Raw genomic sequence first — 17,677 nt, 5'->3', positions numbered from 1 at the left:
GGAATTTTTTCTAACCATATAAAAGCTCACAGCTTGTCCCTCACTGATGTCAAACACTGTAATCAATAATACAAATAATAATAATAATTCAGCTAAGATACATTTCTGGACACTCTATTTGTCTTATTATCTGGATGATCCCAACCACATATAATATTCTTTCTTCTGTGAAACACAAAATGAGATTTTAGGTGTAATGCTGATTATACTGCCAAACTCTCAAAAAACAAACCCCCAAAAATGTCTGTAAAAGCATCATAAAAGTAGTCTATGTGATCCACGCCAGCACACAATCATAAAGACTATTTTAATGACACTTTTGTGGTGTGTTTTTGTTATTTTTGGAATTACAGTAGTAGTAACAGTAACTCATTCTGCCAGACATATCCTAATAAAAGCAAATGTTGATATATTTATGAATAAAGAAAAAAAAAGTGCTTTCTGTGAGTGTGTGTGTGTGTACCATGTTAAAGCCCATTCACACCAAGAATGATTACTATAACAGTATCTGTATTAGTGTCTACACCAATATCATTCTGTTTATTATAAGCTAAGGTAAGGCACCACATAAAGGGCAAACAGCCCCATGCTATTATCCGTCCTCCACCCAGTTGCAGTCACACAGGGAATGTTCTCCTGGCATCTGTCAAACCCAGACTCGCTCATCAGACTGACAAACACAGAAGTGTGATTCGTCGCTCCACAGAACAGGTTTCCACTGCTCCAGAGTCCAGTGCAGGCTGCTATAGCACTCCATCTGACGTGTGCCATTGTATTTGGTGATGTGAGGCTTGCATGCAGCTGCTCGTCCGTTAAGCTCCTTCCACACAGTTTTTGAGCTCATATTAACACCAGTGGAAGTCTGGAGCTCTTCAGTTCTGGAATCAGCAGAGCATTGGTGACTTTAACACATCATGTGCCTCAGCAATCAGTGACCCGCTCTGACTTTACATGATCAGTCTCTGCTGTTCCCAAGTGCTTCCTATTTCTAATAAAACCACTTACAGTTGACTGTGTAATATCTAGCAGGGATGAAATTTCACAGACTCATTTATTGGCATCCTATGAAAGAGCCATGCTTGAATACACTGAACTCTTCAGAACGACCCCCGCCACAAATGTGACCAGTCCTGGCAAAATGAGTCACAATGAGCACATTTTCAAAAACGGGTTAGGGTTAGTTTTTTTTATGTTCACATTCTCCATTAAAAGACTTTCATAATGATGTACTTGTTAAAAATCGAAAGTTTTCAGAAGGTTCCTAAGCAAAATCACAGAGCAACGTTGCATCTTTTCCTCCATTTCTTATTTTAAAAGTAATTACTATGTTAATAATCACAATACAGCTATTTTTATTTTATCTTTGTCTTTATAAATAATAACAGATTAAAAAAAAGGAATATAAGAAGAAAAAAATAATAATAATACATCGCCTTTTTTTATTTTACATATACAGTACAGCCCAAAAGTTTTGACACACCTTCCCATTCAAAGAGTTTTCTTTATTTTCATGACTATGAAAATTGTAGGGTCACACTGAAGGCATCAAGGGCTATTTGACCAAGAAGGAGAGTGATGGGGTGCTGCTCCAGATGACCTGGCCTCCACAGTCACCGGACCTGAACCCAATCGAGATGGTGTAGGGGTGAGCTGGACCGCAGACAGAAGGCAAAAGTGCCAACAAGTGCTAAGCATCTCTCGGGGAACTCCTTCAAGACTGTTGGAAGACCATTTCAGGTGACTACCTCTTGAAGCTCATCAAGAGAATGCCAAGAGTGTGCAAAGCAGTAATCAAAGCAAAACAAGAACCTAGAATGACATTTTCAGTTGTTTCATACTTTTCTGTTATGTATATTATTCCACATGTGTTAATTCATAGTTTTGATCCCTTCAGTGTGAATCTACAATTTTCATAGTCATGAAAATAAAGAAAACTCTTTGAATGAGAAGGTGTGTCCAAACTTTTGGTCTGTACTGTACACAAATGCATTCAAGTAAAAATAAAAAACAAATAATCAAATGTAAAAAGTCTGTTTATTAAAACTACAAAAGCAGTTCAATCAAGAGCAGCGAGTGATTCCCTCTTTTCTTTTATTGTTAGACTAACATTACCTACTGTAATGCACAGATCTAATATAATGTTACACATCGGATGTTTTTCCCCAACAGTTCTCCAACTTAAGACTAACACATTATGTTTGCATGAATACTTAAATACTGTAATTCTGTGTATTTTCATCAGGCTTTTATGCGTGCGCTTTGGATGACCGTCAGCAGAGGAATGAGTGGAAAGGAGGTACTCGTCTCAGAAAACATACAAATAAAGGTAATTAAAGATCTAAAATTATGATTTGGACCATTGGGATCACTAGATGAGGGCTTAATGATTTAATTTTTATGAAAACCTCAAAAATCGATTTTTTGCCTGCAGCTCGAAATTAGCCTGTCCGCATACAGACTCATTTTGCCACCATGGGTCACAAATATTTGTAAATGCTTACTGCACAGCTACATGCTTGATTTTATAAACCTGTGGCAATGGGTTTGATTGAAACATCTCAATTCAATAATTACGAGGTGTGTCCCAATACCTTTGTCCATACAGTACAGTTGATTTCGTCTGCCGCTTTAAATGTTTGGGCTCTTTAAAGTTGACTGAATTCTTTCAATGTTTTTATTGTTCAACTGAGCATAATCATTCTGAAAGAGACTCAGGGTGCTTTCACACCTGCCTCATTTAGTTCCGTTGAATCGTACCAGAGTTCGTTTCCCCGTTTGGTGCGGTTCGTTTGGGCAGGTGTGAAAGCCGCAATCGCACTCCGGTGTGCACCAAAAGCAGACCAAACAAGCGTACCGAGACCTGCTTGAAGAGGTGGTCTCTGTACGCTTTCAAACTAACTCTGGAGCGATTCGTTTGTGGTGAGAACGTGATCCGACCTCCAACAGACCCAACTGCAAAAAGTACTGATAATTTTTTGACTAAACCAGCTGCCGTAGTCAACTGCGTTGTGCATTATGGGATGAGGAAGTGTTTGTTGACGGTTTGCACTTTAGCATGGCAGCACGTGGACAAACTTGGAGTAGTGAGGAGGTGCGGAGCCTCATAGAAATTTGATCAGATGACCATGAGCATGTCAGAGTTAAGATGAATTAATGCACGCCTCCGCTTGAAGTTACGAGCGATGAATTTTTTGCATATTGTGGTGTATACAAACAATGTACTAGATTATGGCCAGGGACAAATCAAGCCCATGCAGACGTCTCCATAGTCGTCCTGTCTCCGTGTTGTTTGCTGGCTTTCCCTCTTATGTTGGAATATTCCCACACGTAAATTCTGACCAATCGAAAAGCAGTTTAGGAAATACGTTATGGCTAATGAGTAATTTGGATGTTGTCATGTGACTGCACTTTGGTTTGTTTCAACTGGTTCGGACCAAAGCAATCAGTGTGGTGTGAAAAGGAACCAAAAAAGCTGAAAAATGCTACAATGTATAATTGTTTGCCCTTGGTTTGGACCAAATGAACCAAACTATAGATGTGAAAGCACCCTCAAACAATATTGTTCTTCTGTGTCATTGTTATAGCTGTGGCTGTTTTGATAGAATTAGAATGAATATTAAAGTCCCCGTCACTAATTTTATCCCATAAATTCCTCGTTGATAATCATACATATTTAAACCTCGTTGCCCATGTAAATTATTTCATCATGTCTTAAAATGGCTCGAGTATAACTTTACACTTACCTCGTTTAGCAAATGCGGATGTATATGCAAACTTGTTCTTCCTCCCAAAAAAAGAGGAAGAACAATTTAGAGGGCTGTCTACAAGTCCATGCATCAGAATGGTCATGCAATTAATGCATCATTCTCTACAACGTCAGACACGTAATGGTGATTGATATCATTAGCCTTTGGCTTGACCATGTTATCAAACAGCTAATAACGTGTTGCTAATGTTAGACAAATCAACGTTCCTGTTCACCATCTCAGACAGCTACCTTCTAAAAATCAACATCGTTATGTAGAAATGATTTGCTGATGATATGACCTGCTATATCACTTTAAAATCCCAGAAACTCACCACTTGTTTCCATGTCTCACGTGAAATCATTCAAGTCAAGTGTTTACAGAAGCATCATAGAACCAGAATATTAAACATATTATGTATTAAAATAAGGTTCAGTGAGTAAACCGTTGTTCCAGAGCGTGTGCGTGCGGTACCTTTTCATCATCTTCAGTGAAAAGTGCTCCATTGGGACTCTTGTTGATGGCCTGTGCGACCCCGATGACCTCTCCATCACTGTTGTGGATGGGCATGCACAGCAGAGACTGGGTTTTATATCCGGTGAGTTTATCAATCTCATCACTGAAACGATGGTCCTACAAAAGAGGACAAGAGACAGTCACTCTCGGCTGAAAGGGAGCACTTATAATAACTGTTAGGAGAAGCCAAACTAATTAGAGATGAAGTGTGTCACTGCTCTGCAAAAATATACAGAAAGTGACAGAAACATACCACTCACCCCGCCTGGAGAGGAATATTTCTGGTCTGCACTGCTTTATCAACACACTACCCAAAGATTACGATTTTTAAGATTTTCTTATTCTCACCAAGGCTGCATTTATTTCTTCAAAAATAAAATAAATTCAGTTTTTACTTATATTTTGAAGTACATCATCTATGTAGCTATTTAATGTTCATGCTGAGCCACGTTTGCATTGTTCAAGCCCATGTTTCCGTCTCGCGTTTGAATGGTCTCTGAAATGCTGAGTTTACTGGTATAAATAATGCAGTTTTAATGATCTGCTCTGCTTGCTAAATGAAAATGCAAACGCTGATTGACAGACTAATTAGAGAACTGCGAGCTGGCATCAACATTATCATCATCACCACAGCATCAGGACTATAACTGTAGAACGGAGAGGATGGAGTTTATCTGAGCTGATCGATTCAGTAATCAATATTCAGATACTCTCACACAACTCATTATTTCACTTTGGACTTATGGATCTCAGGGAATAATCGAACCAAAAACGTCACTCATGGTCACAATAAAATACTCTGTTGTGTGTGTGACAAGTCTTTATACTTATGGGAAAATGTGATGTAGGTGACCTTGCATTCAATATCAACTTAACTCCCTTTACATCTGTTCCAAACTATCACAAAACTTTGGTCAGCAATGTCTTTGTTTCATATGTTATACCTGCTACACTTGATAGGCCCTGAGTTTCACCACCAATAAAAGTACAATACTTTCCTGTCTATCTGATCATTTATTATGCATATGGGAAAATGTAATTAATAAAAAAGAATATTTAAAAAAATAACTTAGGGTTACCCTCATCCCAAAGGAATTTAGATAATTATTTGGAACCGATCCTTAAGTATATGCATCAGGAATGTTGAGTTTCACCATCAATAACAAATAAAAGACGTGCCTGTCTAGATAATTAATGTTCCATATGTAAAAAATATGTATTCTGTGAATGACCTCACCATGGATCCTATAGTCCAAATTCTACGTTTTCCTAAACCACAAGGGCTGCAGGAATTCAAAAGAATCCTATAAAAAAAATAATAAAAATGAACTGAAAAAAATGTGAATTTAATTTCATCCAAAAGGATCTTATTTGACTGTTACTTTGATCCCATTACAACTCTGGTTCCAAATTAGTCGTGTGATTTTGTTTTGGACAAGAAACACTTTACTCCTGCTTTCACCTGATATGCATCGGGAATGTTGACAGTTTCCCCATGTTCAGCCACATATCCAATGATGCCCTTTCCCCAGGGCACCTGCACCTCATCTGAGTTACTGAGAGAGGGCAACACTGTGGTTCCAGCGTGTACGTCAAAGAACTTGGACACCAGAGTCTTTTTATTGGACGGTCCCTCCACCAGGAACAGGGAGCAGCGGTCAGCATCCACCATGATGCACACAAACACCAGGATCTTGTAACTCAGACTGGTCAAATCCAGGTCGTTGGAGATGTCTTTGACGAGCTCCAGGAAGAACTCCCTCTCGTTGTGCTCCTTCAGGTAGAACTTGTAGTCCACGGCTGTGGAGGGGTACTGGGGGATGTTGACCCGGGACTCCAGCAGCGCGGAGAGGATGTGTGCGGTGGTCGGCGGCAGAGAGCTGGCTTTCCGCAGCAGCGCGCGCCTCCTCATGCTGGTGAGCGGCTCCTGCGCTCTGGAGTTCACGTGCTCGTCGTAAGTCCTGTTGGCGTTGATGGCTTTAGACCTGGCGAAGGTTTTCCTCAGCTCTTTCTGCGAGGCTCGTCTCTGCAGCCCGTCGCTTCTGCTCGCCCAGCTGTCTTTGCTGCAAGCGTTCGCCGCTTTCTCCGCCTCCGCGCTGGAGTTCGCCGGAGTTTTATTCGCGTGATGGTTCTTCAGCCACTTTTCCACCACTCTTGCCTTGCCTTTTCTGTTCAGATAGTCCTCTAATAATTCCGGGTGCTCGTCTAGAAAACTTTCAACTTCGGAAAATACCATATTTGCCTCTGCCATTGCTGCCGCCACGGTCATCTGTAAATAAAATGAGAGAGACGCGCGTGTTGCACGGTCATTTATGTGAGTAGGACTCAACGAATCAATCTCGAACTTAAAACAACAGATCCTCCGCGAGAAGCGCGGACGCGGTCCTCGTGCGTTCAGCGTTCATTCTGTTGAAGAATTCTGCGTCGCGGCGGTTCCGTGCGCTTCCGTTCATTCTAAAGCAGCGCCAGTGAGATGATGCGACAGAGCGCCTCGCAGGTGCATCACTGACGTCACGATGACGCGGTCCTGCCTTCATCCTCTTCGGAGGGCGCTGGGAAATGCAGTCTTAATGACGTTTCAAAACTTTCGTGATTATTGTTTGCATGTATTTTCTTAAATACAACTTCTCTAATTAGTTAAATAAGCCCTTATTTATTTGTTAGATGTGCACAAGTCCACATTCCACTATTACATCTCTCTAGATCAACATTCGTCACTCTCATGGGAGTCACTTCAAAGATTTAACATAACCAAACTTTACATATATATATATATATATATATATATATATATATATATATATATATATATATATATATATATATATATATATATATATATATATATATATATATATATATATATATACACACACACATATATACACACACACACGACTATATCACTAATTTAATATTTCCCTAAATTTGCAGCTCGATCGACCTCTAGTGGACAAAATGAGTTCCGGAACTGTCCGAAAGCATGAACAAAACCCTCGAAACTTAATTTTCTCACATAAATAGAAGTGAGGGAGTTCCTTGGGCAGGCCTTTAGTAACAAAAAAAGTGAATAGTTCTTAAAATAATTTTTTATTTTTTTTTAGTGTGAAGAATATTTTTATAATCTAACGATATATTGTAGACAGAGTTCATATAAACTGCATCAACTTGCAACTGGCGCTTTCCTCAGCAGGACCTCATCATGATAGTAATCTATGTAAACTGTCACTAAAACATAATTTTTCCCGTTTCGTGATATTAACAATCTGGGTCTGAGGGCTGAGTTATTATGCGCTCATACATTTATCTCATCATCGACACATCACTTTAGGTCTTTACGTCTTTACGTCGACAGTATAATGTAGTCTCTGCTTGTAATCACATCGTTCCACTAACAGTAGGGATTTCAGTTGAGATACAAAATGCAATCTACAAGAACAAATGGCAAGTGTAGTGCATAGGCCTATCATCATTTGTCTGTCACAATCTTTGTAATATAATATTTTCAAACAATTGCTTGCCGACATAAAATGTATCTAGTAGGCCTAATTGTTTACTGTTTGTATCGAAATTCTTGGATAATTGTCTAAAATGATGCATGCTGATGAATAAAAAAAAAAACTATTTTATAGTTTTGGGTGGGGGAAGGGGTACTTTTACACCCTTTTTTAAGTAACGTTAAGCAGCACAACAATTCATGTGTTGGTCCTCGCCTAATTAGGACCCGAAGTAGATAAATATCACGTATGCTTTTTTAAAACAGTATGCGACAGCATCGAGAAACTCTGTATATTCATGCACTGTGCGCATGCCAAATGAGTAAATCCGATCAGAAGCTTGTGACACGTAAAGGCGCATATCAACGCGATCACTTTATTCAGGGTTCATGTAAACACTACTTCGGATTCGTCGATCAGAATGAATTCATTCCGATGGAAGCAAAACGTGTCCATGTAACCGCACCTAGTGTGAACAGCACAAGCCTGAATCAGCACATGGAATCTGTTTTTTTCTTTCTGATTTGTCCCCCTTCCATATGTGATACTAAATTTCATTTCAGGTCAGATGTTTTGCAATGTGACCCCAGTCTAAACATTTATATCGGAAGCCATGTGACTATTACATCTCTCTAGATCAACATTAGTCACTCTCATGGAAGTCCAAAGATTTAACATAGCCAAAGTTATCAAGACAGTTGTGAAAGGTAGTCAGTGGAAATGCAGTGATGTGTCAGTAAATATTACAGTGACACATTTTTGACTTAAAGCAATTACATTATTACAAATTATTTAGCAGTTTAGTTGTTTCAATGATTTTTTTTATGTTGACACAACTTGCAGTTACTGAATTTGTTCATTCAACTAAAAATTTTAAGTTTTCAGTGTCTCAACTAGTTTGAAAGTAGACTGAACTAGGTCATTTGTCCTCATAACTTAAAAAAATTTGTTGACTCAAATTCAATAGCAATATCACGTTCACAACATCACTTATCGCGAGATCTCGTCATTCTCCTGAATGCTGTTGAAGAGAGAAGAAGGTCGTCAGCCATTCTAGTCAGTTTCTCCTCAAAGTTTGGACATTTGACTAGAATACAACTTTGGTAAGTAAAATATTCGTATTTATTGGCTTAATGTGTAAAATTACATTTGTTGTCTCAGAAGAGTAAATATTGTTTAAAGAGTCGTATATTCTGTATGTAAGTTACTGTATGTAAATGTTCTTTCGCGGCACTCAGAAGCCTCAAAATACAGGCGGTTCCACAGTATTCTCCTTATAAATATTAAAACAGATATTCTCCCATGCGGGACAGCGGAGCTAAACTTATGTGGAGCACGATAAAAATACAGTTTGTATGTATTATTTGAGCCCAGGGCTGCGTTAGAGACCGTTCAAACAGAGCGCGAGAGCTCAACGCGGATCACTGTATGGATTAAGAACGGCGGGAATAAAAAAAAAAAAGGAACTGCTCTAAACCTGACAGCGTAAGACATTCGTCAGAATATGCATCGATGAAACATTAGGAGAAAAAAGAAGATTCCTACTCGAACTGTGTCTTTTCTGCATGTTATAAGGGAAACAAATGAGCAGCACAGATGAGCACCTCCCTCAGAGTTCTTCTGGAGCGCGTATCTTAACGTTACATTTGATATCGCTGACATAAGCTTATATTAGTTCTGATGATTTTTTTACAGTCTACGGTTCAGATGAAGTTCTGAAGGTAGCGTTACAAACTCTTCTTTCAGTTTTCTGAAGTAACGTTAGTCATTCAAGTGCCTCGCTAGAACCTAGAACCCAGTGTAATACTGCGTGAATATCTGTTTTTATATAGTCTATGGTGAATATACGGTCATAAGTAAATTGCGTACGTTTAAATCTATATATTTTAGAATAAAAGTAATAATATCATATATCTTGTATAAATAGAGATACAATAACGATCGACACAAATGTGTTAAATTTCCTTTTATTGTGTTATAATTATGTGTTGTGTCATTTAAAAGCATGGTCTGGATGGTATAGTTTGTCTTTGGGATTTAATACAAACTTGTCAATACATTTGTCTTTCTCTGTAAAGATTTATTTATATGTATGTTTATTATTTTACATTGTTTTAACATGTTATTGTATTTTTCATGTTTATGATATTTTTGAATGACTGAAGATTCAGCGCAGAATTCAATAATCCTGTGGATGGACCACAGCGAGTCCTTTTGCAGTTATCCATCAAAAAGATATGCAGACATAATGGAAATGGCATTTACATTGTAGAGCTTGGACGAAGTTGTAAGTAAATTTATTTATTTATAAATGCACATTTATTGGAGTCTATATGCTTTACAATTGTAAGGCCCTGTTTAATGTATCCCTTTGTTTTTATTAAAGCACACAGGCTCTGCGCAGGAATTCATCAAGGACATGACTTCTGGGATTACGCTTGTGGATGACCAAACTGAGCACCATCAGTCTGCAGTGATGTGATCCAGGTAAAAGAAGAAGAAGAAATCTGGGTGATCTGGGGTTGTAACTCGTTGTTAGACGATCTGTGTACTGTGTTAGACGATCTGGGACTGGGACTAACAGAAATAAACTAATTCAGGTTTAAAACAACTTGAGGTTTAGTAAATGACAATTTTCTTTCTTTTTCTTTTTTGGGTGAACCCTTTACGAAAATGTAGATATTTGCATTGGAAAACAGCTTCAAAATTTAGAGAACATAATTTGACATTATTTTCCCCAGTTTTATTCCGTGAATTTTCTATAATTGGTATTTAAAATGTCTTTATAAAGTGTTGAATTTATCTTCATAAAACCACCAGAAACCCTGTTTATGGACATAGCCATTCTTTATTATTTTGCTGAATACTGTTTTGAATCCTGAAAAATGTTCAGTTCTAGCATATTGGCCATTAGCAACTTTGCTTAAAGGATTGTTTCACCAAAAAAATTAAATTATGCCATGTTTTACTCATTCTCAAGGCACCCTATGTGATTTTCTTCTTTCAGACGAATCTGATCTGAGTTGAATTTAAAATTGTCCTGGCTCTTCCAAGTTATTTAATGGCAGCAGACAGGTGTGTTTTTTTTTCTCAGCAGTCCAAAAATAGTCAAATAAAATGCACCCATCCATCAATAAAACGTGTCTCACATGGCTCTGGGGGGTGAATAAAGGCTTCCTGTCGCAAATCGATGCACTTTTTGTAAGAAAAATATCCATATTTAAAAAGTTGTAAACACTTTTTTTTCTCTTCCACTGACTATCATACGTGCAAGCCTAATTTTGTGATTCTACTTTGTGATTGGCGTATTGTTGTCTCTCCTCCGCTCTTCCGTGTTCTTCAATAATCACCGGTGCATGCATGACCCCTATGTCCTATTTTCATCCACCCGGAATGGCTCTTACGAAAGTGAGAGAAAAGGGTTTAAATATGTTTTGAATAACATTTTAAATATGTATTTTTTTTTATTACAAAAACACATGGATTCGCTACAGGAGGACATTATTCACCTCTCAGAGCCATGTAAGGTACTTTTTATTATGAATTGATGCACATTATTTGACTACTTTTGGACTGTTGAAAAAAACACCCACCTATTGCCATAAATATTTTTTTATATAATCCGACTGGATTTGTCTGAAAGAAGCATGCCATGAGGGTGAATAAAACATACATGGGTTAACCAACCCTTTAGGGCCATTTCATAGTCAACGCATCTGTAGGCATACGTGTCCCCGAGGCTACGCATCGTTATGCTTCGGCCGCCATTATGCGTCAGTGCGTAGCCAAATGTGTGGTCCTAGTTTTTGATACGCGATGTGCCGATTCACGCAATACTATGCATTGTCGGTGGGGGCGACATTGCAAGTATTGTACATTAATTCAAGTATATTGTGTTTACAAAAGAAGAAGGTATACAATGAATTGAATACAATGGCGGGCAAAGAGGAAAAATTATACGAACTTATACATATTCATCCACATTTATACATAGTTCATCAGCAACAGAATACACTCCTCTTCAGTTGCCATTGTAATCTGAATATCACGCGACCCGACTCTACTAATATCACCCGACTCTACTACCCCCTGATGCGTGAGCCGTGTATTGCATACACGCATCAACCGTGACGCTTGCGTTCACTGTTTAGACTATGAAAAGGAGTGCGTCGCTCGCGTTTCTTGCTCGCGTTTCCCGCGTTGACTATGAAACGGCCCTTAGGAGTCATGCTTTACTCTGAACATGCAGTGCAACAGACTATTATTTAAAAGGAATACCTATTTACACCAATATATTTTCTGATCATTGTATAAATGGTGTGACAGATTAGACACTTAGAATCAGATTAAGAAAAAAAACCTGAATGTTGTATTGGTTTGTCACATTTTATGTCATTCAGAAATCATGTAGAATACCAGTGAAGAAAATAATTTCCCCCCGTTTTTAGAATAGTTGGTTCTGGGGGTGTATTTTACACTTATCTTCCCATGGGATTTTAAACTCTTTGTGTTCAGCAGAACAAAGAATTTAGTACAGGCTTTTAACAGTTTAATACAGGAAGTTATTTTGAATGTTTCTAAACGAAACCGTTGAGGAGCACCATTTAATTTTGACTGTCATTTTTGGTTACATTTTTCTAAATATCTTCCACTTGAAGGTGAATTACACTTTGCATTAATTGGTAGCTGTGCTTTTAACAAAACACACAACTTTAATAGTGTATGTACATATGTGTGTTCGTTTATAAATTTATTAAGTAATGTAATATTTTTTTTCTTTTCCCAGCCATCCAGTGACATTAAGGATGTTGAGAAAGAAATTGAAGAGGGCATTCTGATTGTAACTGAGGAACAGCAATGTGATGTGCTTCCCAAAGAATAACCAACATTGGTCTCATTTGGACATCCTGTCATCACTGACATCTCCCATGTCCCCAAGGCATTTAGACTCCTAATGGGTCTGTATGCAGTGAACATCCACTACCTCCAGCGCATTAAATACACCATTGAGGCTCTGCAAAAACTTGTGAAGACCAGCTGCTCCCACCATGTGCTCGCTACCGCGGCAGGAACTGTAGGTGTGAGGGAGTGAATGTCCAGCGCTCTCTCCACCCTCAACACCACAAATAAGGTGTCCTTGAGCAAGGCACAACTTCTCCCTGGGTACTGCAGCATAAATGGCTGCCCACTGCTCTGGGTGTGTGTTCACGGTGTGTGTTCACTGCTGTGTGTGTGCACTTTGGATGGGTTAAATGAAGAGCACAAATGTATGTCATGTCACTTTCACTTTTCAGTGTTCATGATGTGTCCATCGGCTCCACCTTAAAAAGTAGTGTTTTTTTTTTTATAAGGAAAGGTTCTTTTGTGCCTTTCACTATATAGAATGTACATTAAAGTTTACATGTCATGACTTGGAATATGCATGTTCTCATGTAAACAAATGTTTTTTCACCTCTCATTTTCTTAAACAGTATGTACACATTTTCAGTATGTAGCATTATGATGGGGGACGAGTTTGGAAACTTTCAAGATCCTTCTGATGTTAACACCTCTGTCTGGTCATGTTGTGCTATGAAATTTAGAATCTGACTTTAGATCTTTGTGCTTCCATGTGCATTCATTCCATTTATATCTTATTATACAGAAGTACAGTACACTCATTTTTTGTAACTAATTGTGATATTATATTACATATATCTTGGTTTCTCATTTTGACCATGACTTGCATTATGGTGGGGGGAGTGCATGTGAACTTGTGCAGGGTTAATATGCAGAGTTCAACCTTCTGATTTTCATATTGCATTATGAAATTAAAAACAATCCCTGTGGTTTTGATCTGATGAATTGAAATGCAACTATTTGTTTCTCAATCCCATGCCAATGTTATTTATTATACATCACACTTGCAAGTGTCGGTTCAGATCTTTAGACGTGTTTGTATTTTGCATTTTTTGTTTTGTTTTTCAATTATCAGTTGATGTGTTGACAGCAAATTGCTTGTTCAATTTAAATGTGAATGAAAATGTTGTCTCTATCATTAAATAAATTACATTAAAAAAAGTGTTTTGTCATCTTTATTTAAACATTTAAGGCAGTAGAGTAACATTTGTTTATGATTATTGATCGAAGTAAAAAAAAATCGCTGTTGACACAACATGATTTAGTTGACTGGACTAGAAAATAATGGTCAAGTCAACTTAAAGAAATTTGTTACCTGGACTAACTCCACTCTAGTTTGAAGTTGTTTCAACAAGATTTTTTTTGTCAAGATAACAAAAAAATTTTAGGCAGCGGGGTAACAAAATATTTTTAGTTGACTCAACAAATTCTTTTTTACAGTGTAGGGGATTTTGTTTTGGAAACCTGGCAACCCTGTTCATATTGTTTTTTGGTTTTTATTTTTGCACATGCTGGTCAATTCACAACCATGATCTGTTCACACTGGAAATTTGACATTGGCCACATTTAAAACAAGATTGTGAATTGCTATACAAAAAAAAAAAAATTGTAATTGAGCACTAAGGCTCGCAGTGTGAACGTAGCCTATGTTTCTTTGATTTGATTTGACTTGTTTACAACTCTGATATTTGGCTATTTCTACTTCATGTGTCTTGTAAGAATGCTACACAAAAGAATGTTAAGTGCTGTTTTAAGTTTCAAAGTTTCTAGATAATTGTGTTTTGCTTGAACCCTTTCCCACTATCACATGTGTTCATGTATATATCACATCACATTCACTAGTCTCCCAAATGTGTCTTCATCAACAGAGTAAATGGAAGTATTCTACATTCTGACAGCAACAAGCTTTTTGTCCCAAAATCATCCTCTGATTTTAATGGTGTATACATCTGTACGGCATCAAACCACTATGGAAGTGCTTCAGGTGTCCTCTACGTACATAAGCCTGGTGAGGTGTTTAAAATCTTTATATTTTAAAATTATGTACAATTTTTATATGCAGAGTTTATAATGGGTAAATGTCTGTAGAAGAGGTGTTTCTTTTCTTTCTTTCTTTTTTTTTTTGCAGCTACTTTACATTATAATTGGCATCAACAAAAACAAACAAAAAAATGTATATCATGTTTTGATGCATTACAGAAAATGTGTACAATCCGATAGATGGGAATTGGCAAACCATTATAAAGTAAAGTAAAATTTGTAATACAAAATGTAAAGATTAAGGCCTGTTCACACAGAGAATAATAGCTATAAATATTACTTTAACGACAATGATATTAGCAGTCCAGACCAACAGACAATAACATAAGCGCATGCAAAAGTTATTTCATCTGCTGTTTAAAATCCTCAAGGTTTATAAATTCAAGTAGATTCTGATTGTTTTTTTCATTGTTTATTAGCTGGAAAATCATTCTTATTACAATGATATTTTCCCCCATGTTATTATCATTGCAGTTGTCATGTGAAGCTCACTATTTTTATAGATTAAGAATGAGTTTTAAAACTTTACCATTATACTTAGTTATGGTCCTGGGAATGAACTGGCCTTTATTCTTGTCATCATGGAAGATGTAACCTGACGGCTCTCCTCTCTTATTCTGTGTTTTGTAGGATCCGCTGATGACAGTTGGCTTCTTTGTGGTTTGGTCTTCAGCTGTGCCGTCCTGTGGTTTTTTTCTGGTCTACGTATTGAGCAGTGATGGAAAAATGTCTCAAGTTCCTTACTCAAGTCAAAGTACAGTTTACAAAAGTAATATGAAACACTTTTAATTAGACGTCATCATATGTAAACCCATAGTAATTGGTGGTTATCCAGAGGAAAAATGTTTTGCTCAATGGGAAATATCTGAGAGAAAGGAGTCCAAAATGAGGATGAACTCTGAGAAACATTGGAGATCTTTTTTTTTTCTTTTTTCTTTTTTTGCTGTAATATCTTTCAGGTTACTCTTTCTTTTTTCTTGATTACATTGGGGTTTTTCAACTTTAATGCTCAGGACAGTAGGAGAAATGACTGGACAGGTGAGAAGGGAACAGGAAATGTACTTTTAGCTGAGAATCGAACTCATGCTGTCTGAGGTGCAGTTGTGCCGTTCCATAGATGAGTTGGCCATGGCCATGAGTTGGAAAAAAACTATTACGTTTTCTGCAGTTTCACATTTATTGACATGACATGAATATGAATAATGAAACAAAGAATACATCGGCTATTCTTAAAGGCTGCGTGACTATTGGCAGACTACTGACTGTAAATTGTGCTGTGCCTCTGTATCTGGAATCTGTTGGCTCATGGAGCTAAAATGCAAAATCATTTTCTTGCCTCTAAAAGAAGATGGTTAAATTTTTCCTGTCCTAAAAAATGGTGGCCAGAAGTGTAACTTGATCAGCTTAGTTTCCCTCCTGTAACTGAAGCATCACTAGATTTCACAACCACATGAGCTATGTTTATAGTAAGTATTACTTTTATATTTTTCAACTCTTAGATCCTCCAGAATTGGTGGAGATATCTCCTGACAATCCAACAGAGACTCAAGAATATCTTTGTTCAGTGGATTGTAACCCAACACCAACCCGCTTCATCTGGACCAAGTAATGAAATCATGTGCTTTTTAGTTCTTTCATTCCTACATTTCTCAGACACATTTAGAGTTTTATGGCAAAGAGTTGCTTGTTAAATTTTAGGCATAGCTGTTTTGTTAAAATAAATATTTAATTTTTAATATTATGATTTATTTTTTACTCTGTTTGGATGATGCAAACTGATATAAACTCTAATATTTGGTAGTGATGCAGTACTCAAGACTTGGGAACATTTGGATTCAGACTCTTAACAAGTTTAGAATTGGACATATTCCATAATCTCTTTATTTGCAAACCTTTACATAAATGTTTTCACTAAATGGATGATTTTACTGACATCCAAAATGAACCAACAACTGATAATGTTTTTCTTTTTAAACTCAATAAAATGTCTTCATGCTTAATAAACTTAAGGCGTCCATTTTAAGTTTATTTTTTTTTTGAGGTATGCTAGGCTAATGTCTAAGCACGGATGTATCCAGGTGCTAACGTCTAACCCACACAAGCCAGCTATCCCTACCATCATACTACCATCACACCAAGCACGATAACTATTAAGATAACGATAAGGATATAGTTTTAAGAATGAATCATTCTTAATATTTCTGAGTCCACAATAAACTGTAGCTATAACGATAAAGGCACAAAGAAAAAAATAGATGGAATCACTTTCAGAATGATTTTTTTCCCCCAGCTGATGAACATTACAAGCACCCTCACTAGTTTAAGAAGCACCGGGCCTGATAGTGTACCCACTGATCTATATATATAATATTCTATATTATATATCAGTGAGTGTACCACTGTTTTTTTTTTTTTTTTGTCTTTGTGAGACCTCAGTGAACAGACACGAATAACCCTGGAATCACTACATGAGCTGTGGAAGCTCTTCATTTCAGAGACATAAAGATTCACCCTCCTAACCATTTGTGAGCCATAAAACTGATCCATGGCCAGTTCAGGCGTCCAGTTGTCTCAGTTTTCGTCCTGCTCCGCTTATCTCCCCAAGAGAGCCCTAAAGCAATAGTAAACTTAGTCCAATCAGGAGGAAGAGAGTGATTTACAAAACCTGTGAAAGGCCTGCGAAACAATAAGACAGTGATAACATTAACTCCAGCAGCACCAGATGTGCCGTGATACTTTGACTGTCTTCAGCATAAATTAAAATTTTATAAACACAGAACAAAGACAATCCTTATCTCAAGATAGTCCAGAAACAGACGTGCACTGTAGAAAGACAATCCTTGCATAAAGTGGCCGTATAATGCATAAAGTGATAATGGCATCAGTTAAATGGACAGATTTACACTGATGTTCCCCTTAGCTTGATGACTCACAGGATCTCCCAGCGTGACTATTTTAAATCTCAGGATTGTCCCCACT

The 17,677-nt window shown here is 37.4% G+C and overlaps 1 protein-coding gene and 1 long non-coding RNA gene across 2 annotated transcripts in view; one reads left to right on the top strand and one right to left on the bottom strand.

Annotated features, from left to right (window-relative positions):
• Positions 1-6,777, bottom strand: part of LOC128019574 (dual 3',5'-cyclic-AMP and -GMP phosphodiesterase 11A) — a 79,930-nt gene extending 73,153 nt beyond the window's left edge. The window contains exons 1-2 of the mRNA XM_052605641.1: positions 5,725-6,777; positions 4,221-4,379 (exon numbers count right to left, since the gene is read on the bottom strand). Of these exons, the coding sequence (XP_052461601.1) occupies positions 4,221-4,379; positions 5,725-6,531 (966 nt within the window). The 5' untranslated portion in view covers positions 6,532-6,777. The remainder of the gene's footprint in view (positions 1-4,220; positions 4,380-5,724) is intronic.
• A 1,840-nt stretch (positions 6,778-8,617) lies between these two features.
• On the top strand, positions 8,618-13,645 carry LOC128019573 (uncharacterized). Its single transcript, XR_008185204.1, has 4 exons — positions 8,618-8,862; positions 9,925-10,046; positions 10,146-10,246; positions 12,546-13,645. It is a non-coding gene; the product is annotated as an uncharacterized LOC128019573 (long non-coding RNA).
• Positions 13,646-17,677: the final 4,032 nt, after the last annotated feature.

The sequence above is a fragment of the Carassius gibelio genome, chromosome A9 (genome assembly GCF_023724105.1).
Source record: "Carassius gibelio isolate Cgi1373 ecotype wild population from Czech Republic chromosome A9, carGib1.2-hapl.c, whole genome shotgun sequence".
Classification (NCBI taxonomy): Eukaryota; Metazoa; Chordata; class Actinopteri; order Cypriniformes; family Cyprinidae; genus Carassius; species Carassius gibelio.
This window is presented reverse-complemented; position numbering and strand designations above follow the sequence as displayed.